The sequence below is a fragment of the Meleagris gallopavo genome, chromosome 1 (genome assembly GCF_905368555.1).
Source record: "Meleagris gallopavo chromosome 1, MGAL_WU_HG_1.1, whole genome shotgun sequence".
NCBI lineage: Eukaryota > Metazoa > Chordata > Aves > Galliformes > Phasianidae > Meleagris > Meleagris gallopavo.
The window spans coordinates 9664838-9689043 of NC_139404.1; the positions used below are offsets into that span (position 1 = coordinate 9664838).

At 35.9% G+C, this 24206-nt stretch overlaps 1 protein-coding gene across 1 annotated transcript in view; it reads left to right on the plus strand.

Annotated features, from left to right (window-relative positions):
- PCLO (piccolo presynaptic cytomatrix protein) overlaps positions 1-24206 on the plus strand; it is a 332768-nt gene that overhangs the window by 231711 nt on the left and 76851 nt on the right. The window contains exons 11-13 of the mRNA XM_085216368.1: positions 21312-21420; positions 22036-22103; positions 23957-24168. Of these exons, the coding sequence (XP_085072494.1) occupies positions 21312-21420; positions 22036-22103; positions 23957-24168 (389 nt within the window). The remainder of the gene's footprint in view (positions 1-21311; positions 21421-22035; positions 22104-23956; positions 24169-24206) is intronic.

Consider the following 24206-nt stretch of genomic DNA (forward strand, 5'->3'; position numbering starts at 1 on the left):
GAAGCAATTTTGAAAGTATGTCAGTATAGCTCTAGAGTTTGGACTGTTTGGGTTCATTGATATGTTATCAATCAACAGATATTATTACCCTACAATTGTTTCAAGTCTTCGACTGATTTTCACAAAAGGGCTTTCTCACTGATGTATTGCTATGTGACAAATATCTGCAAATTAAAAGGGATTTTATTAATTTATTAAAAATGTTTACAGTATTTTAATCCTTCTTCTTTTTGATTCTGAGCAGTCAGTCCAAAATAAAGTATTCTGAGTGACTTTATAGAATAACTGAAAATTTCCATTTAGGTCTTCAATTTGGTTCAAACAGTTTGAGTTCTACTTGGCTCTTTTGAGGCCCCATCTGGAGTACTGCGTCCAGGCCTGGGGCCTCCAGTGCAGGAAGGATGTGGAGCTCTTGGAGTGGGTCCAGAGGAGGGCCACTAAGATGATCAGACAGCTGGAGCACCTCTCCTATGAGGCAACTGGGCTTGTTTTCCTTGGAGAAGAGAAGACTTTGGAAAGAGCTCACTGTGGCCGTCCAGTACTTGATGTGAGCATATAAACAGGAAGGGGAACAGCTGTTTATGAGGGTAGATAGTGATAGGGCAAGGGGGGAATGGTTTTAAATTGAGACAGGGAGGTTTAGGTTGGATATCAGGAGGAAGTTTTTCACACAGAGGGTGGTGACACACTTGTACAGATTGCCCAAGGAGGCTGTGGATGCCCTATCCCTGGAGGCATTGAAGGCCAGGCTGGATGTGGCTCTGGGCAGCCTGGTCTAGAGGTTGGCAACCTCACTTTGCAGAGGGGTTGAAACTGGGTGATCCTTGTGGTCCTTTTCAACCCAGGCCATTCTATGATTCTATGATTCTATGAATAATAATAACTTCAGACCTGAAAAAGATGTGGGGTAGAAAAAAAAAAAAAAAGAAAAGAAAAAGAAAAAAGAGTGAAAAACAACCACCTATCCACCTATCTTCTTCCAGACATTACAGAGATACAGATAAAATATTTTCTGTTTTTTACGATTAAGGTTATTTATAATGCACAATGATAAAAAGTAATGAGTCTACAGTTCCATGTTTACATTTGAGTGCTGAGAATAATCCTCCTGAAATGCATTAATTATTTGATTTAATAATTTATTTATTTTTTTACTTAAAGTGAATTTTATTCAACTACCTCTGTAATATTATTACACCTATGCCAATAAATTCTAAAAGCGAGGGATGTTCTCCTTAGGACTCATAGCTGCAAATCCCAAAAGATATGCTAATAACTGAGAAATATTTAGTCTTATAAAGTCAGTACTGCCTCAGAAAGGGTATAAGTAGCTTTTTGAGTGAGAAGAAGCTGTACAATCTTGCAGCAGTTGTGCTTGTGTCATAATTGTTCCTTAGTCTTTGGAATTGTAAAGGATTTTCTGTGTCTGTTGTTGTTTTCATAAACCTATTCATAGAATGCCAACAGGAATAGATTAGAGAGACAAACATGCACGTCTACGGAAAGAAACTGGCGGTTACAAAGAGAAGGGGTCTGGATTCTTCTTACATGCTTGCTTGTTCTACCTTGCTGCTCTATTCCCATCCCAAACAAGCTCAGCCTGGGAAGGAATATGCCTTGGAAAAATATACTTCAAATACACATATCCAGATGAGCAGGTTTCAGTACCGCATACAGGCCCTGTTGCTCTATGAGGGTAGGTTTTCAAGAGTACTATGGGGCCTATTGCTCCTCCTTCTAAGCAATTCTCACCAGGGCAAGAAGACTTCTAAAAACATTTTGCATAATGGCGCCAACTGTGCCCAAGAGTGTTTCTTTATCATACTTGTTTATGAGCACATATGCTGCACATCTAAGACAGACCAGATTACAAAATTCACAGTAAATTGGGACAGATCTATATTGAGGAATTAGGGTGCAATGGCTACATTATGGCAGACACAAAGTGCAGAAAAGCGGGCAGGAGTGCAGAGGACATGAGGATAGTTAGTGTTAAAGCAAAAGATTTATAGATCTGTGTGGAAAGCAACGTGGTGAAAAGCAATCTCTTATTCCTTGTTAGAATCTATTTGCACAGAAAAATTAGATGAGTACTATCTATTTGCCCCACTGCAATGACAGAGCCACTTAGTAGTGCTGACCAGTCATATAAAGTTTGATTATTTTTTAGTTACTACATCATGTGCATCATGCGCTGTACAGAAATCCATGAAATTAACCTTTAAGATGGCGCAGTAAAAGGAAATGAGTCATTCAAGGAAGTGTTCGTCAGTATGTGAGCACTGAGCTTGCTAAATTACTTCTGTCATTGTGTGGGTGAAGTGGAATCAATCCATATAATTCATACATTTGCTGCTCATATGCACAGTTTGGAGACTACTCACTAGAAAGAAGCATTGACATGTCTAAATTCAGCAAAGTTTCATGTCACGTTTATGGATTATATTTTCCAAATGTATCTGAAGGGACTGATTAGAAGAAAATAAGATGTTCTGAGATGTGTTTGAAGGAAAGGGTAAACGGAAGCAAAATTCTTGGCAAGAACTTTCATGACTAGTATTTACAAGGAAGCAGAAGTAGTTTTAATTTTAGGCAATACTAAATAAAGGAAAATTTTTCATCTTTTTATTCACAGATCACTGTACTATTCTCCGATGTGTCAGGCTATTTCAGTGGCAGCAATTCACACAGTGGAAGCTGACTGATTTAGTTGAAAAGTAGGAGTTCTCTTCTGACTCAGAAACTTCAAAGAGCATGAAAAAAGAAAAAAACTTCCCACTGTTTAGGAAATAGGGAAGCTCTAAAGAAGGAACAAAAATGCCTTCAAGTGCAACAATGACCCTTGTTGAGTGTGATGCTTCCAGAACTGTAGATGTGATTAAAACAGCGTCACAACAGACTAACAGTTACACAAGGGTCTGGATCAGACATGCCAGTGAAGCACACTGACAACCTGCAGTGTCATTTCAGAATTCCTGCTGCTGAATACTAGGGGAGAGCTAGCTTGGAGAGAGCTAGCTGGGAGAGCACCTTGTGGCTACAGCAGGTAAACTCCTCTCTGCTTCCTACACTTTCTATACAGACAGAAAAATTTGGTGCCACCTAATGGGGAACCCCCAACTTCCTGAATTTCAAGTGTATTAAACTGTACAGGGACGCTTTTGCAAGAGATCTATAAAGACGTATATTAGTTAATCCTTCAAACTAAGGATTTCTAACTGAGCATACATAATTATATATCTTGGGATATCATGCACATTGTCTAGGAGTGAATACTTACCAATCCCCACAGTTGGTAAAAAGACTTCTGCATTTGTTAACTTTAAATTTAAGAAGGGAGGGAGGGGGATGGTGGGGTGGAGGGAGGGAGGGGTGATCACTGTCCAGCTGCTCTGACTTCACAGAATGTCTAGCGTTGGAAGGGACCTTAAAGAACATACAGTTTCAATCCCTTGCTATGAGCAGGGTTACAACTCACCAGTTCAAGCTGCTCAGGGGCCCATTCAAACTAGTCTTGCACACCTCCAAGCATGGTGCATCCACAGCTTCTCTGGAAATTCTGTGCCAGTGCCTTACCACCTTCTGAGTTCTGATATCTATTGTTTGGTCTCCATAAACGTTCAGCAAGCATCAGTGAGTGTCAGTGGGTGCCATTTTTTCCACATGGAGAAATTCAGTTCCATGCTTTTGCTTCATCTGCACTTCTGTGTCAGACACCATTTGGTCAGACTGTCAGGACTGTCAGCCAGGATTCCAGTGGCTTTCTTGGCTACGTGGACAGTCATATAGATATATATGTATATGCATGTGTGTGTGTGCGTGTGTGTGCAAGTGTCCTTGTAAACATATATACAGTTGTAGTCATATATGTGGTTTTATATATGACCACGACATAGAAAGTATAGTATAGGAACTCCCTCTATAAGTACAACACAGTGTCATCTCCTACTAATTAATCCATAGTATCTTTTACTGCATACTAATGTCTAAGTCTGCCCTCATAATTCAGGAATAATTATATTCTATGAATTACATGGTATGTGATGCTGTGCCTCCTGTTGGGCCTGTCTTCTCAGTAGCATCATCCCTAACCAGACTGCGAGCAACAGGATTAAAATTACTATTAAGACATCATTTCCATTTTTCAACTGCCAATGAAATCAGCAGAACAAGTACAATCATTCTCAGTTTGATGAAATTCAACTCATAAAAGTGCAGGCTTTGTAGAGATGTGTTTGTGAATGAAAAAAGTTTCCATTTGCAGTTCATATTTATAGTTATTCGGGACACACTGTGTGTTCAGTTCTTTTCATCTGCCTGTGAAGGAAGAGGTAAAGAGCATGATTTAGGAGTGATCCCTCAGGACTCAGGCAATTGACAAAGAAGAAATACAGTTCGCAATTATATTTCTATTGCCTATGAGCTATTGGAATTAACTGGGAAAAGTGATTAGACTATTTATTTTTAATTATGTTATATATGTATATAAATATATACACACCTATATATGTATATATACATATTCAAGACAATATTTATTATCATCTGTAATAAAAAAAAAAATCAAATCGGATTACTGTGGATCATTAATTTTAAAGAAAGTAATTATTAGCTTTGATGAAGATAAAGAAATTCCTTTGAAATGCTGATGAGTTTATAGCAATTCTTTGGATACTTTTTACCTAAGGAGAATTACTCAGACTCTTTCATCTTTAAAGCAGACAGTATCATTTGCACTTTATTCTTATTACCTTTCGTATGTTGGTAGGATTTATAGTTTCAGTTAACACTTTTTATTCTTGTTTATGTATTTTTTACCTTATTTACATTTATTGTTACATATCTGATACACAATGTTTCACAATTATAATTGTTCAGTTTTTAAGATACAGGGTTTTTTTGCTAAAATTTGCTCTGAAAGAAAGAAAATATGTAAGGTCACATCTATTTTTCCTTCTTTTGCCTGGGAAAGAATGTTTGGTGGTTTGGTATAAAAAGGCACATGTAATTGTTTTGTTTGTCTGAAACAATTCCAATATATCAGACCTGAGAAAAAGAACTTCACCTGTGCAATAACTTTGATGAAATGAAGGCAGTCTTAAAAATGAAATGATCAAACTCATTTGTCTTTGTTGATCTGTAGTACACATTTGTGTTTGACCCTACAGAGTTGAAATGTCAGTTTAACATTTACGTTTGTCTGTTTAAAAATTAAGCCTGGTATTTCACTTGTTACATGCTTCTCAAGGCAAATAGGCTATTGCAATAGCTAGCAAGGCTAAGAGCAGATGCAGTGTTGAGAATTCAATAACAGTTCTGCATCTATATGTGGGTTTGATGAGAAATATGGACCAGAGGTTGTTGTAGAGCTATTGTATGGTTGGTCGATTAAAACTGTTAAAATATCAAGTCAGCTTTTTACTGCTGTTGCTTCAGGACGCAGTTGCCTGTATCAGCAGTGGTGGAACAGCAGGGTGGGCATTTGCAGCCACTCCCTCGGCACCGCCCAGGCTGTGGGTGCATCCTTCCAGCTCCTCTCCTGCCCCTATCCACTCACCCAACTTCTAATTGTTTGGCCCAAGAAACCTCAAATCAGCTCTTGTAGGCTGTATTATTCCATGAGATCTTTAACATACATTGGTACTTGGGCAGAAAAGCTCTAAAGTGAGTTCACAAGGCTTGTAAATGGGTTCTTAAACTATCAGCACTTTTGTTTGTTGCCAATCACAAGCAGGGTCTTCTCATTCTTAAAATAACAACTTAACCCTTTTTTTCTCTAGAAGGCCATAGATAGGATAATATTCCTATATGCATAGATATCAGTAAGAACACGTGTTATCATAACCTTGTTTTTCTTCCTGTGTATACAGTCAATTCAGTGTCTTAATGGTGATCATAAGAAACACTCAAACATACAGAGTCTGGCTGATAAGAGATAATTTGTTTTGGTGGAGACAGTGAAAAGAAATGGAAGCTGCTGCTAATCAGCATGAATTTCAATGCTAGTAAGAGTTTGCCATTATCTTAATACATTTAGAATAAATAAATAAATACCTCAGTTCATTAAAGCTAGTAAGCAACGAATGCAATGTGATTGATTGTTCTAACTACCTTATCCTTAGTTGCCTTCTAACAGGCTTGCCCACGTGGGATCCAGATATAGGGCTATGTTTGAGACCAAAGGAGAGCAGAAGCCTTACTCTGCACGGTTATCTCATGCTTAGCCATTCCCAGCCATGGCCATATTCAGCAGCTCTCACCTTTCCTTGTATTCACTGCTGCTCAAGAAAGTCAGGCAGGACATCACATTATCTCTTTCTGTGCCACTGCTTGTGGATACTTACCTCAGGCATCCCTAGATTTCCTTGGAACTAGTCTCCATCCATCTCCTAGATCTCCATTGTCTTATCCACTTTCCAGATCTCTACTCTGTTTGGTGTCTTTTCTTCGTTCTGTCCTGGACTCTTTTCCAAGGATTGCTCTTTTTGAGAGTGCTTCTTTTCTGCATCCTCTGCTTTTTTGGGCCAACTAGTCTCTGGTTTCCATAATCAAAATCAGCCTAAATGAAGTAGCACAACACATGATTGGCCCGATATAAATTTCTTCTTATTAACTGGAGTACACAGGAAGGGTCACTTCCCTTTTATCCAGGTGTTAGCAATATTTCAAAAGATGCCATATGGGTTGCAGTTAGCAAGCACCAGGCATCTGCTTGAGAGTTCAGAAGTTCAGTTTTAAACATTCACACATCTCTCACGTGCACACAATTATCTTCTTCCTATTAACAATAATAATCCTAAGCACTTCTTCTAGTTTTGTTAGAACAAATAAAAAAAGAAAAACACATTTAGCATAGGAGTTCCCTCCAAGAACTTGCAGTTGTATGGGATTTGCTGTTGAAATAATTTTTGCAGAGTTTCCATGGAAAAGAAATGTATCTAGCAGAATGTATACCTTATGCCTTCTGGGAATAATGTAAATCCAGCATATGAAACAGATTTTTTTCAGAAATAGAAAGACCCACCAGTATGGAATAGTCAAATGGAAAAATTCTTGCATTATTTTTATTACTTTATTCATTTTCTGCAGTTTCTCTCCTATCCCTATCTGGTGTAAAATTAATTAGTTCATCTTCACATTGTTTTTTGTTTTTACCTACGTAGTTTTTCATATCAAGTTCTTTTTCTCATATTAAGCTTTCCATTGAGGCCTAAAAGCTCATTACAATAGAAAGAAAACTTACTATATTATAAGTAATAGTTACAGTAAAAGCAATAAGGCTCATTTTTAAAATCTTATGTGAGTACTCATATAAGTTGATCAGATATTTAATTGCTAGATAATCACATACCGTCTTGAAAGTGCAGTATAATTTCAGAAATAGTGCATTCAAATTTCTTTTAGATATCCCTGCAGAGAGTGGCATAATCATGGACCTAATACTGCAACATTTATTCATAAGGCTATTTCTTCCTTAATGAATTTTGCATTTATTACAGTGGTCCTTCTTTGTGAGAATATTGCTACTTCCTTAAGCAATTCCTGGAATTCCAGCAGATAAAAGTTGTGCAGATATGTGGGAAAAATGATTACTTTATGTGACAAGTGCAAGTATATTGGACATATGTAAGCATCAGAGGATTTGCTTTCTAAGGTAGATAAAAGACGAATTTAAAAGGTAAAAAAAAAGAAGTGATTTCAGTCGTTTGTCATGGACCAATCTCAATGATAGAACTATAACGTGAGATGTATGGCAACTGTACTGAAGATCAATTCCCTTTCTCTGATTTTGTGTTGCAGATTTGCAAATTGCAGTGCTCTCTTAGGTATGACAGTACACAAACTTCCATTCCTGCTTGACTAGCTACAGCAGTTCAATTGGAAGGGACCTACAGAGATCATTGAGTCCAACTGCCAGATCCTTCTCACTGTGCTTACAAAAGCAGGAGTAGAAACCTGCCATTTTTTCTGATTTATGATTCCTAGTTCAGGCTGTGCTAAGACTCTGAGTAATGCTTGAGCTCCCAGAGAAGGCTGCTCTGAGAACTGGAAAAACTGCTCTGGGCAGCCTTAGCATGACATGAGAGAACCTAGTGTCTCTGTTAAACCAGCAGTGAAATTAGACTAAAATTGATGTCACTCACCAGATGTTCCTAAAAGTGGAGTTTGTATTTGATTTTATCATTGAGATTGAAAGAAAAACGACATACCAAAAATGGAAATCATGAAGTTTTTCAACTTTACTGAAAATGCAACTTGTTGAAAACTTGTAGATTCTACTACCTCTCATTTGTCTAACAGGTATGTAACCTGTATTTGTCAACACTGAAAAATCCTAACATTTTTTACTAAAAACATTTATTCGTGTGAATGATGATTATATATATAGGCATATAAATTCTCAGGAATTAATATATCTGATCCTTAATACATTGCAAGTGCTATCTCCTACAACTGTCTTAATGTTAGTAAGATTCTTGATGCAAAAACATTACTCATGGTGCCTGGCAAATCTCAATGTTGCTACTACTTTCTATCACATAAGGAAAATGAGGCATAATGAGGCTAAATAGCTTGTTCTTGATCACCTGGCTGGTTACAGAGGAAGCAAAAGTACAACCCAATGTGTTAATTCCCATATTTCTCATTTTCTTTTTCTCACTGTTGCTTAAGTTTGGTAAATCACTGCCTATCTATGTATTTATTTATCTATCCATCTATCTATCTATTTATCTAAATTTCAGTTTCTGATAGATTACTAATTTTAGATGACAAATAGGGGGATCAATGCACATATTTTTAGATGTCTGAAAAATAAATATGATACCTAAGCTTGTTTGGTGGTTTCCTTTTCAAACCACAACTGGAAGAAAGGTGCCTTGAGGGGTATAATATATCTCATTCCAAATAGGTGTCCATTGAGATGAAACATCCTAAGAAGAGCTTGCCTAGACAGCTACCAAGACAAGATGCTTACCTTTAAACATCTCAAAATTGCCTTTTTGTCTATAAGCCCAAAGTGAGGTAAAACTGAAAGGATGATTTATTATTTTTTTAATGTATAACTGCTCTTTCCTGCCTCCATGTATACTCCATATTCTTTGTTGTTTTAAATATTCTCAAAATTGGATGAAAACAAAGTAATGTTTTTATACATTTTCATCTTTTGTTCAATTTATCAATTGTTAACAGCCAATATTTAAACAAATATGCTCTATATAATTTCTACTCTGATTCTGAAACAAAGAATAATCTATATGACAGAAATCTGTACAAATATCAAATGAACCTCTACAAAAGAAGCTGAGCAAATGTTGATTTAAATCAAATCTTTCCAATAGTTAGAATTCTACACTTCTGATAACTCTACAGAGGAAAGGTATTTTGCTGTGTCATAAGAAATCAAGAGTTTCTTAATATCTGGGAATACATGAGTGTTCCCTGCAGCAACAATACCTCTTGTTAAGAATCTATTTTCAAATGTATTTTTTTCCATAATTAGTTAATTAGCACATCCAGTCAAGTTTATCCAGAGGTATTGATCTATTTGATTAAACACTATAGCACCCATTTCCACCTCAGAATATTCCTCGTAAAACTTATAAACTTCTGTTTAGTCCATAATTTAAGATCCTCCTTTAACCCTTACACTTCTGCAATACCGAATAGCTGCTGTTGTTGATAAAAACTTCCATGAAGTGATGGAAGACATGAGAATCAAACAAAAAGAAGCCTCCTTTTCTTTTTTGGAAGAAAGAAACATAGCAAAATCTACACCATTCCCATATTTTGGTATAGTTGTGCTCCTTCACTTATGCCTATGTCCATGTTAGCATAAAAACTGAAGCTGGCTTTCCAATGAATTAAACTTTTCTTCCTGAAAAGAAGAGTGATAAAATTGCTTTAGTTTCAAATTATGTACTATATCAAATTAAAAATTTAAGATTGAAAGAACTTTTTGAAATTTAAACAAAGAGGAAAAAGATGAATTATTTCAATTTTATTTTCCAGCTACAAAATGCTACATGTTGTAAATGAGTCTTTAAATTGTTTCCGTTATTATGAATCTGCCTATCTGAAAACCCAATAAATTACTGAAAAAGTTAGCCCATCTTGAAATAGAACGTGAACATCTTGATCACAAGGTAATATCAAGGATTATGATTACGCCATTATGAAGAGTATGACTTCCTCATAAATTCTAATACATATGCAATAGCAAAATAGATATGAGCAAGACTAAGAAGTGCATAGCCTTGGCCAGCAGTTTGTATTCAGTTTCCTTAGTTTTCAGGTTACATGACTCTAAAAACTGAGATAAGAGCAAGTTCTATTTTATATTTGAATGATCACATTGTGTCAAAAATATAAAATTACCCACAGGGTATAGGAGATGATTATTTGACAGTGACTCCTATTAGAACACATCAAGTAAAGATCTCATTCTATCCTTCATGACAGAGTGATATTTTAAGGTCTTCAGTGATTCTCATTAAGAAAGCTCGACTTTTTACTCAAACAGTGAAGTATTTGCTCACTGTGAGTCACAAAAAACTTTCTGTTCTTGTTTGTGTATGACCTTAAGTGTCATTGCTATCCAATACATAACAATGGCCTTTCCACATTCCTAGCACTATCTGAGTGTTTAAATGATGACAATAATTCAATTATTTTCTGGATTGGACTTTAGTTCCTTCATGGTAACATGGTAGCATACTAGCCATTGCTTCACCTAGCAAGAATGCAGATCTGTGTGAAGAGTCTTTGCTTTCAGGGATCCCCAACAAAAGCAGCATGTTGGGGATCCTCCGCTGGAAGTAACTTGCAGGCTTGGCACTGGAATTTGCATTCACTCAGTCCTGCTTCTTAACGTAGCAGATGTTGAAATTTTTCTTTCAGATCAGTGTTATTTGTAATGCTACCTAAACCTATTATCTCATACCCACATTATCCTAAGCAGCAGGCTGTGTGCATCCAGGTGAATTATCCAAGAGATGCTAGCTACTGAGTCTTCAGCTTCAAGGTTCTTATGCCTTTTGCACACTTGGAGAAGTTCGTAGATGCTACGATAATTTCTTTATCCCAAGCAAGGTTCTGAGAAGCTACAGGAAAATGTGTTGGGATCTTGATGGCAAACCAATGTGCCATGAACCTCCTTTTCCTTTCTTCACCATTCATTGTGGGAATCCTTCATGTATAAATTCCCATTCATATTTCTAATTCTTAAGGTATCCATTACATAGCTATGCATTATGAGACTTTAATCTGGATTAAGTGTCACTGTCAACTCAGTTTTTCTAGAAACTTCAGTGGCACTTGAGGTGCTGCAAAGTACTATTTATCTTCTTTGATGCAGCAAAGACAGCTGATCTGAGTCCAGTCTGTCCTGTGTACTTTCTTTATTGGGAGATATTTTGGTTGAAGAAAGAGATACAATGGATAAAAGACTGCGGACAGGACAGAGAGTCATGTATAAATATTCCATTGGCATATATATAGGTATGTGCTACTGGGACAGGAGTCTGGGTCAGTCTTGAATCTTGAATCTTAGCAATTTTGAATTGCTAAATTTGCTAAAAGGAAGATCAGACTGTAACTTATCAGCAGCCAAAGGACCTCCCCCTGCATGAGATGTAAGTTCACTTCTCTTCTGTAGAAGATGGAGCGTTACAGCTTGTATTTATTTATTTGAAAGCACAAAAGAAATTTTAAAACCAATAAGTTATGTTGGCTTTCTTTTAATATAAACTGTTGTGCGTGGCTTCTAATTGTTCTGACAATGGGACAGTGTTTTATACAATTTTTTTTTTTGCTTGTTTGCTGTAGTAATTTATATCCTAAGGAGACTAGAAAATGAAGAGAGTGACTTTTTAGACATACATTGTAACTTCTGCAATTACTGTATGCTTGCATCTCATGCACTTCCCTCTCGCCCCTTCAAAAGAAAACTTCAGAATCAGATATCACTGGAGAAAATTCTATTCTCAGTTGTAATCTAGAGAAGCGAACTATGAGAACTGCATTTTTGTAAATGAGAACAATTTTATCCTCAAGACATAAAAGGGAAAGAACAAAACGATAAACCAAAAAGAGTTCTGAATACACCAATCTTGACAAACACAGAGTGCAGATCAGGATATACTAGCTAAAATTCATAAATTTCATATGGAAAAATAATGTTATATTGGTATGGAAAAATCACTTAAAAATGTATTTACTATTTGTAGAGGAGGCTGTAAAGAGAAAATCCCGCAGTATCATTTTTTTGTATTGATATCGAGGTGATGTTGGATTAAACACATTTTAGATTCTACTGTATGCACATTATTACATTAATACTTCTGGAAAAAAAAAAAAAAAAGAAAAAAAGACAAAGAGACAAAGTCATAATATAGTGCTTTTAAAAGAGGATTTTGCTTTGTGAACACTATCTGATAATGAAATGTTTAAGATTTTAAGTTAGAGACCCCTATGGGAAGCTCATCTCTTTGGCAAAATTGTTATAATTTTCACATAAGACATTATTGCAGGTGAAGTATATACAATTTGTTCTGTGAACAATATATTTTGAAAAACATTTTTTTCTTCTGAAAGAGACTGATAATTACAGTGCACCACAATATTTTATTGAGCATCAAATATCAAAAACTCTAGTATGTTAAGTTTGAAGGTAAGTAGTGGTGAAAGTGCTATTGATTTATCATCTATATTTATTATCATAGTTATTTTCATAAGCAGTAACTTTAATCTTCATTTAACTTCCTAAAATCTTCGATTCAGGTCATACAAATACATCCACATCATCACTTTCTGCATTAGCGTAGTTCAGGCTGGCTGGTGATCTGCAATAGTGTGTGCTAATGATATATAAGTCTGAAAGCAGACTATGAATCAGAGAGGTTCTTTGTATTGGGTTAATAACTTTATCTGTACTAATTTGTGGTGTATTGTTTAGCAGCCTGTAGATGCTAAGCAGATCCCCAAATGCATAGTTGATTTGCTCTGACTGTACTTTTATCAGTGCTATTTGATAGTAGTAGAATAACAGCTATGAGGATAGGTAGGTCCATTACTATCATCTCAATTTGATGAAAAGTGCATCCATTCTTAACAATTTCAACTGTTGTCTATATGATAATTATTTTAATAATGGAAATTATTCAGCATCGATATGAATGATAAATGGAAGAGGAAGCAAAAGTGTCTACAAAAAAATAATTTGGTGTGACTCATGCCTAGCTGTGCAGGGAAATACATTAATACATTGACTTTCATCAACCTATTTTTAAACATCAGAAAGGTTTAGAAATAAAAGAAAACTAACTGGACAAAACAGACCATGAAGTAATTTACTGTTGAATGTCAGACTGTTGTTGGTACTGTTTTTTCTTGTTCTCAGTGCACATTTAACTTTTAAAGAACTTTCTGGAATTTCAAAGTAATGTCACTGAATTTTAATTCTTTTATGAAATAAATAGACACTAACATTCACATTTTATGTTATGTTTTATGTTATGACAGAAACAGCTAGCCTAAGAGAGCCCAATTTTCTTTTCCACTGTGGGAATCAGACAGATCAATGATAAATAACAGAAATCAAACTGATTTATTGTTCTGCATAAGAATAAACCCTGGAAACTATGAAGAAGCAGAAAATAAATCCCAGCAATCTATGTGTGTAACTATAGTGTAACCAAGACTAGAGGATCTACTGTAATGTCTAGATCTTAAATTAAGTAGGAGAGCAATTCTGACTCTTATACAAAAGTTAGCTTTTGCACATTGTATTATCTGATTTTTTAGAGGTAATTACTAACTCCTGACAACAGTGCACTTCTGGAGCACTTTGAGTATACCAAATAGAAGACCCTGCAATATAATAGCATAGAAAAAGTGACTAAGAATATCTTTATAATAGCATTTGTTGTGTTACAGGTGGGAATAAAATTCAAGAGGTGTTCAGTACTCAGTATAGTATTTCTCTATTTGGAGCAAATATATTCAGAGAAATAAAATCTTTGATGATTTTCAGATTTCTTTCAACTTAAAATCTAATCACACTGCCAACTCATTTCTTAAAGAAAGAACATAAAGAGGGCAGAAAATGTGAAAAATATCAGCAAATGGATGGAAACTGGGATATATATTTTGTCTACCAGTTAGTCAGAATCTCTAATACCAAGCCCTATTCTGTGTTTTTTGTTGGTGGTGGTTTTTTGGGGGGCGGATTTTTTTTATTATTATTTGTATTTAGTTTTATTTATTTTTAGGATTTGAATGTTATGTATGCATCCATATTCACATATTCAGATAAAGAGAAGAGCTTCATCACCCAGGCAGTAGACTGAAAGACGCATTTATGGGAAAAACTTAAGCAGAGTACAGGCTTTTCAAATATATTAATAACCAAATGTCCTTGTAATATCTGGATGAAGTAAGAAATATTTCTGCCTTTGATTACTATGGAGGAAGCAGAGATAAAAAAATAAATTATATGAATATGGTGGAGATAGATGTGGGAACAGGTACTATGAGCTTTCCAAATCAGGGACATTTTTATTTCTAAAAAATTCCTTTTTTTCTGTTATTATCCAATTAACTTAAACATCTTTGATATTTTCTTATCTTGCTCTGTCTCACCTTTTTTCAGTAACCCATACCATATAGTCAATTTCTCAAGGCTGACAGAATCCTCTTCAGAATGCTGTGTCTGAAATCCTGGTATCTAATGATGGATAACTGAAGAGTTCTGCAGACTAATTGAAAATAACAATGTTCAATGATGCTTACTATCTTAATGCAAAGCTAAGAACTCACCAGTTACAGAGAAGGAAGGTAGAAGTAGCTCTTCTGTGTCTCAGATGACATATTCTGAAGTATTCACATAAAGTATTTGAACTTTTGCTGTATTGTTTCTATGAATAAATCAACCATTGTTCTCCATTCTAACAACATTGCTGAAATTCACTTCAGAGAAAAAGTAGTAATTTACCTAGTATTTTCATGAGCTCATGGTTCTCCTGAAAATTCTTCTGAATATAAAACCCCAATATTATAAATAGTAGAAGGAGCTCTGAATCACTCCTTTTACAGTCATTTGAGGGAAGCTGTCATTTCTGCACACATTCTGAACTTTGTGTTACTCTTAGCATACTCAAGTACAGAGGAAAACTCGGTCTAAAGCTGTTTTACAGCCGTTATCTAATAATCTTATTTTTTGAAAGGACACTTAAATTACTTAGTGCAAATCAGGAGTAATGCTAATGGAGTTCATAGAACTACTGCAGGCTGAAGGAAAGCCAGCATGTAGGTCGATGAAGGGAGCATTAAGGACTCCAGATCTTGAACAGCATCTCCATAGGAATAGTCTTCAAGGGTTATTTCATCCCTTGAATCACAGAATCATATAATGTCTTGGATTGGAAGGGACCTCAAGGATCACCAAGTTCCAACCCTCCTGCCACAGGCAGGGTTCCAGTCCCCATCAGTCCTGGCCTTGAACACTCCCAGGGACAATGCATCTACAACCTCTCTGGGCAACTTGTTCCTGCACCTCACCACTCTCTCAGAAAAAAATTCCCCCTGACATCTAATCTAAATCTTTCCTCCTTTGTTTTAATGCGGAAGGTCACAAAATTGTGGAGAGTTGGCTGGGGACAGCCACTGCTCGAGAGCTGGGTGAGACTTTGTGGTCCAGGAGGGCTGTCACATTGTTGCTGTGCATTGATCAGCATGTGATGAGTAATTGCATCGCTACTAGATATATATATATATATATATATATATAAAATGCAATGATAGCAATATTGTTAACTTTTCCATTTTCCTCTGCATCTTAATATATAGTTTTTAGCACAACCCACAACTTCTATTTTGTTTCCAATTCTTTCCTTCATCCCACACAGGGGGTTTGAACAAATAGCTATAGTGTTGATCTGCTGCCAGGTTAACTCACAACATACACATTAAAGACAACTCCTCATGAAATGTTTCTAGGTTAATATGTTTGCCAGTTCACAGCATGAGGATCCTTTTTAGACCACGAGTTATTTTATTTCCAAAGTGATTGCACATGAAAGGTGACATGAACATGATGTCATCTGATCTTTAAGAAAGAAACAATTCTGTTGTCAAAAGTTCTGTATCAGCATGGCAGAGCAAATCAAGTAGTAGGAAATACTATGAAAAGACCATAGTTCTTACTATTTTATTTCAAATTTACATTTTGGATATCTTTTCTTTATCATAACTAAAAGAGGCCTTGGTATAATTATCTCTTTATTTTGGAATGAAGAATCTACCTAAAGGAACTACATCAAAGTACATATGCCAAGAAGAATTACTGTTTTTGTTTAAGTTTCTCCTAAATACCGTGATCCATGATCAGGAGTCAATTATATATAACTTCTAGAATTGAATGTAAACCAAGCTGTGAGATCTAGACACAACACACAGTTTTCAGTAATTGAACTACTTTCTGATTATTTAATATTGTAGACTTTTTCATTGTCACTTAATATTTCCTCTCTTCATGATCTTGAGTAGGCACCCACTCATATACAGGAACTCAAAGAAATGATGAACTACTCATTATTCCTCAATTAGAACAAATCACTTAATTCATGGACCTGCACTCTAATCTGTTCAAGAATATCGTAGTGCAGATTTGGAGTAATACCCCTGGAATTGGCTGTTTCTGCTTTCTTTGATACATAAAGTTACAGTAAATATGGAGAAAGCATTTGAACAGTCCATAAAGCAAAATTTAACTATTTTACACAAAATATCAAACTATTTGAGATCAAAAGGCACACCTGAAGATTGTTTCAAAGCACCCTGCTCCAAACATAGTCAGATTGGAGGCTGAGTCCAGCTGGGGTTTGAACAGCTCTAAGGATGGAGATTCCACATCTCTGGGAAAACTGTAAATTTCAATTACTTACATATTCAAACCTTTAAGATTAAAAAGTGTATATTTTTACACTGACAGATAAACATCAGTAATGAGTTGCATTTTTCATGTTTCCATTTAGCAGCTGTAAAACACTGCACTAGACTTGACAGCAAGCAAAACCAACATAAGTCTGTTACGCAAGCATTGTTTCTGACATCTGCTCCACATATGATGATCACAAATCTAAGTAGCCAGCAATTAGCTCAGATGTTTAGCACAGGCTAAATATCTGATAAAAATTATCAGAAGATTCCCATTTTCAAGCACATGACCAGTCCAGCAAGTTTCAGAGCACCAGTTCCTCATAGTTGGGAACAGGTTTATTAAGGCTACTTTGAGCTTATCTATTGTATTATAAGCTCAAGTCTGGAGATAGATTTGATCTAGTACTCATCTTTTTCACCATTCTTAAAACAGTCTACCAAGATTTTTTCTCTTCCCCAAAGTTTCAGATGTTTCCAGGATTAGCAAAGCATGCTGAATGCTCCACAGGGACTACAGATAGTTATTTCAAGCACCTTCCTTCCCAGGCTGATTAAAGATGCTTCTGAATAGTCCCTGCCTCCCTGCTGTTACAGATTTCAAATTTCACCAATACTTAACTTCCATTTTACATGCTGTCAAGTAACTAGTGAAACTGTCAGAAAAAGGAAATCAGTTCTGCAGAGTTTTCAGTTTTTATTGTTATAAGTTAGCAAGTAATTGGGCTATACATGGCTGTGTCAAAATTTTAAAAGTTAAAACTTTACTAGTTGCTAAAACTGCCTGAAAAACTTGAACAGCGTAAAGCAATTACATTATTGTAAAGTGTGGTAGTATAATGCAATACATCATAATTCTACCTTCTCCTTCCTGTGAGGGTTTTGATGAAATATAGGTCCCTTCCTTACAGTACAAGAACTGACCTTCCACTGGGGAGAAAACTTGTAACTTAGCCACTGAGAGTAGCAACTAGAATAAGTGCAAGGTGTGTTGAGATCTTTATGGGGTACTAAAAATATGATCATATGGCTATACTTCCTTTCTTTCCTTTTATCTTTGCTGAGACGGTGGTCAAATACTGCAACAGGCTTCCTTGTGAGGTGTTCAGTGTCAGTGTTCAAGAGATAATTGGACAATGCCTTCATTAATATGCTTTAATTTTTATTTCACCTTTAAGAAGTCAGGCAATTAGAACTGATGATCTTTGAAGGTCCCTTCCAAATGAACAACTCTATTCTATTCTTGTCAGAGCAGAGATGTGCTAAGATTTTGATCTTGTTCCAAATGTGTCCAGTAACAGATGCATTTGAAAGAATTTATGAACACAACAGGCATATAAACGGTTTGTTTGCCACTTTCAGTTCAGTATGACTGTAATGACTTTTTGAAGGTGTTGGATCATATTAACCCAGCTAAACATGGCTGTATCCATGGAATTCATGTGTGTATGAGTTCCCCTCTCTGCTATAATTACTATGTAATCAGTGGAAAATAATAAATGTGTTCTCATTCCAGATTCAAAGTCTAACCACAAAGTAGATGCCAACAGGATTGAGCAAATAGTATGTCAGCATGTATAGTGGAACAGGGCAGAATTCTTTGTGTAAAAGGCTGATCTGTGGGTGCTTATATTGCTAAAAATAAGTTGTAGTTCACTGTCAATGCAGGATGTAGCTGTTGCAATTATAAAAGAAAGAATGATGCAATAAAATAAGAATTTGATTATTAGGAAAATTACTGTCAGTCAGTAGAGTTGCCATGGAGCAATGTACATTTTCTTATTTCCCTGTTTATTTTTTTCTCCTAAAGATAGGTGATTTGAGCATACAAATTTTCAGAAATGTGAACAGTGTCTACCAAAGACCAATTATAGGATGTGATTGGTCTCTGGGTGAAAACTTTATTCTTACCAGTCTCTACTGACTATTAAATACTTTTTTTTTTTTTTCCTTTTTCTGCTATTAGATTCACATCATCCTTAAAAGTTTTCTTTGCAGCGTTACTTCTACCTACAAAAGTACTTAGCAATTGCTCCTTAAGAATAAATAAATTAGCTTCTTGCCTGCAAACATTTTTCCTAGGGCTCAGGGCTCCCAGTCAGAACAATTAAGTCGTGTTTCAATTGCTTTGATTTTAACATTGGTGAATCCTCGAAGCAACCAGTAAAAGCAATTTACTCCTATACTGACAGTGTTAAATGGATCTCTGTGTGAATTGAGGCTGTGGAAATTCAATTTCCTTTCTGTTTGCTTCATTGTTCATATGTGCTTAGCCTTACTGACCAAGTGTGTCACTGTGGTGCCATTGCACCCCACAGTGAAACTCTCACCAGTGAAAATGAGAAATTTCCTAGTCCCAGCACTACTCTGTTAGGGTCTTCCTGCTGGTCTGTTAACTTCTTGATGGACACTTAGATTTTATTTAGAAGCCATGCAAACAGAATGAATAAAACCTAGGATTGTGGCTGAATGCATTTTGTCAGAAAATTTATTTTAGAAAAAAAATGTTACTCACTTTCTCAAAATTCTAACACAAGTTTCTTTCTTTCTCATGTCCAGCAACACATAGAAGAGGTGGTTTGCTTTATTTGAGAAGTTCATACTGTTGTACTCAACATTTAATGCTACACACACATAGACAAAAAATAAAAGTAACTTCAGATCTTTTCTTTCTTGAAGTCTAAAGACAGACCATGCTGTTATATTTGTATAGCAGAAAACTGGAGAAACAGCATTTATTCATAAATGCTGTTGCTTCATTCCAGAGGAACTGATCTTAATACCAGATCTGCTATAACAAGAAAATGCAAGATCATGCTTTTGAATGATGGCTGGTAAATGAAAGGGGATAAATATTAAAAAAGACAAATCTATTTTTGCAGTAAGCAGCCTTCCAAATATTACTTTTTAGTCATTCAGCATTTTGTATTTCTGTAAACTGACTGCTGAGAACAAGATGCTAATTTCCTACTGAGAAAAATTAAAGCAGCTCTGGTATTTCAAATTCTAAATCATGGAATCCTACATAAAAGGCTATAAAATGATGTTATAGTTTTTATTTTTCATGTTCATTGCCCAAAAACTTCATCTGCTTTATTCCATGAACAATTCTCATTACTTTAACAATAGGATTTCTTATGAGTTTATTTCCACATTTCACTTCATTATTTTTCCCATTTATTATATGCAACAGCACAGGATTTTGAAATAAAAATATAATCCAGCTGAAGACTTGATTTTATCTGTGTAAGTGGTAGCAAACTAAGTGTTTGTGGTTTTCCTTGCTGTGTGGATGATGTGATTTTCAACTGTTTTGTAACATATTGCTTTTAATGGAATATTAAAAATTCAATATCTTGTCCCATTAAGCATTTTTTACCTCTGGAGCCTGAGGGTTGGATTTTTATGTGCATTATGAGAATTTAGTCCTTTTGGAACCATCCTTATGACTAGTTATTCAAAATACAAATGCAGCTCTGAAAACCTGACTCTTTAACTACCACATACTAACCTGTGGTTTGTTGTTTGTAAGCATTTTACAGTAACCAAAAGATCTCTCATCAGAATACATATCATGATTTGTAGAGTGGCTGACTCTTCAAATACTGTTAAACTTCCTTATAGTGCTTGCTTGCTCCATACCGAATCTCCTGGCTCAGTCATGGAACACTAAAAAGACAAAAAAGTATTCAATTATTTCAGCTTATCTTTTTAGCTCTTTTTCTATCTTCCAGAACTAGCTGTAGTCAGCTGTTTTGACCCTTTCTTTCTTTCTTCATAAGAACTTATATGGAAGTAAAATGTAAATCTGCATATTTGCAGGCTGGTATATGAAATTTGATGTTTTCATTGAAAATCAGTAAGTTCACTAAACCTCATCTAATTGTACTTTTTTTAAGGGACAAACTAGAGAAAATTAGTTTGAATTACCAAACCATATTTACAAATTCAGTCCCATTTTGAGGCTCAGATTCTCTACTATTTCTCATTAGTTAATGAGCTATTTACCAAGACCATGACTGCCCAGGAAACATCTCATCTAAAATGGTATGGCTTCTTGCCATGTTGGTAGGGTTGCATGATTTTGATATTGCAAATTTTTTTCAATATCATGCAACCTAGACTGCAAAGAGTGCATGTATAGTTTAAATTAGAAGGGAATTCATCTTCTGACATATTTAAACAGGTAAGTAATAGCTGATGGGACAGTAATATTCAACAATCTCATCTGTGTGAAGTGAAAAGGCTTTGCTAATGTGTTGTGCCCCTTAAACAACTGTCACTCAATGTCACATCAAATCTTCTTGTCTAAGCAATCTTTGTGATGCCTTAGTGAAAATCTGAGCATTTTACTTCATGCTGTTTTGCCATCTTAGGTATGCAGGTTCTGGAATGGAATGGTATCTCCCTGACTGGAAAAACCTATGAAGAAGTGCAAAATATTATTATTCAACAGTGTGGGGAAGCAGAAATATGTGTAAGACTGTGAGTTTTTCCCCATCTTTCTGTTTCCATTTTTTCCTTTGGCTTTTCATGGCTTTTTATTTATTTATTTATTTTTTTTTTTAATTTACAATTGTTAAGGTGGAACCTTTGTTAGCATGAAGCATCAGTGTACTAATTAACGCAAGAATTCATTGTGAGTGTGGGCTTGTTCTTTGTTCTGTTAAGTCAGAATGGATGATAAGTTGACATGGTAATTTACAAACAAGGATATCCCCACTTTCAGGCCACAGTCTCCTCTCATTGATACTCATACAATCCACTGAATTTCCTGTCCATTAGAAAAAAAAAAAACAAACAAACCAACCAAAAATGTAATTTAGCAATAACGTGATTTTTGCTGAAATGTGTAATTTAGATGAAAATCATTTAAACATCATAAGAAATGTATAAAATTGTGTTCAATCCATTAAAGATTTCACCTTAAAAGAACCTTTTCTTAGCTCCTCAACAGCACTGCAAATTTGTATCAGCAAAGAAGGGGCCATTCTTGGGAGCTGCTTTCTGTCATGTACCACTATTCATTTATCTTAATACGATAAGGAGGGAGCTAGGAAAGAGTTTCTTTTGTCTCAGGCTTCTCATTGCTTTCTTTAGGGACCTGAACATGCTCTCGGATTCCGAGAATCCCCAGCACCTGGAACTACATGAGCCAGTAAAGGCAGGTGAGCGATAAGACATTATTTCAAAATTTGAGCAGTGGATAGCAGTTGAAATCTGTATTTATATGTAAGATAAGATATTAGCTTGTAAGCACGTGTGTTGTGTCCAAAATCTTGCCAAGGGCAGAAAGAGGACAGACCACACCTTATATACAAAGTTATACAGCAAATGACTGTTATTTCAGATCAGTTCTGAATTTTTTAACAGTTTAACCAAAACTAAGTAAATCACCTTTATTAATGACTCAGTTCAATCCATACTGACATTGTCTACACCATCTAATTACCACAAAGGAAACTTGAGTAACAAAACTATAGCTAATATCTGTTACAGAGGGAAGACAACCTGTTAGTTACCCTTTTCTCTGTGTCATGGTGGTCCCTCTTCTGCTGCTTTTCTAATCCCTGCAGCAGTGCTTTGTCTTCAGAGGCATTACAGAAAGTTGACAGTGTATAAAGGAATCTGCTGGAAGGAGTCTGAGTCCTCCTTGCAAGGAGATGGATGATGTTACTGATTCCTATCTCTTCCTTTCAGGATCTGCTCAGGGCTTTTAAATGTATTTCTAGCATGTTTTGTCCTCTGCTTTTCCATTGCTGGTCAGCAGCTCTGCATCACATATGATTTTCCTGGATATTGTACACTTTATATGTAGTAGAAACTTGTTCTTTGCTTCTTTCATCGTTCCCGAAATTGATTTTGCCTGGCTCCTGAGTTTGCATTAGTGTCAGTACCAGTGAGTTGCTTGTAGCCCTGGGGCCTTAGCTGTCATCTTGTGCCCAAAACTGGCTGCACTCATCCCAGGCCTGTACTCCTATAAGTAGCAGAAATAGTTCTTTCTACGCAGAGTAATTACTGTTGCCCCGCTGCATCTCAAAATTATTAATAATAGGCCTCACAGCATACAATAATACAAAGTGAAGTGTAACTAAGAGGAATTAAAGTCATGGCCACCTGGTCATTAGACAGTTGTTTGTGCGCCCAAACATGCTAAGACAAGGTGCTTAGCACACTGGAACTATTACTAAGTACATATAACAAGCCCTGAAGCCTATGTTACCTTGATACAAAAAAAACCTCAGTAACAGATGTTGCCTAAATCTTAGCTGAACAAGGTCAGAGATGATAGTAAAGACCTTAAGCCTTTCATGCTTTTGAGAACCTAGAAATCAGTCCAAGCCTTTTATAATTTTAACTCTAAGTGCTTTAAAGCACAGATGGAACTTACACAGCTTCATTTTCAGAGTAAATTCTGCCCTCTATGCCAGTGGTGGGGGAGGGCAATTACTCTCCTTCCACAGGCATTTCATGAAGGGTTTTGATATAAGAAAAGAGTGGCTTTTCTTCTTCATTTGCTTTTATTTTTTTCTGCTTTGATTACTTTGCAATCCTGAAGTTTTAAGATGCTTTTCTCTTTAATCTTTGTATAAATGATCTCAGAAGCAGAATTCAGAGTTACTGAATGTCCAATTGATTAAAAAATAAAAATAAAAAATAATAATAAAAAAATTGTGGTTAAAGCTTGTTGCAGTGAAGTTCAGTTACATGGTGAAACTGGTCAAGGTCTCAATAGTGAGGCTAGACTTTAGCAGTGTAATTTGCTCCAGTATGATCCAGAGTGATCATACTTTTCCTCAACTAGGCAATAACTTTCTCAGTTAGCTTGCAAGATAGGTAGCACTGCTTGCCATCTTGAGTAGAAGGATTGGAATTTGTATGTCAGTGTTTTAGAGAGATACCTCTTTTATATAAATTGCCTTTTGCATCCTCAAAGCATACAAGCAGTCACTGTGCCATGGCAAGATAGATTTGAATATGCTAACAATTATGGACACAAAGCTTTCTTATTTTCATACAGTAGATAAAGCGAAGTCCCCAGGGGTCGATCCCAAGCAGCTGGCTGCGGAGCTCCAAAAGGTTTCCCTACAGCAGGCACCTCTGATTGCCTCCTCAGGAGTAGAAAAGTCGTCACATGCCCATTCTGGAACCACTTCTGCCGCTTCCAGCGCTGTTCCCAGCCCTGGCCAACCTGGTTCTCCCTCAGTCAGCAAAAAGCGACATAGCAGCAAGGTGAGAAACTTGCCAATCATGCATCAGCAATAACATTT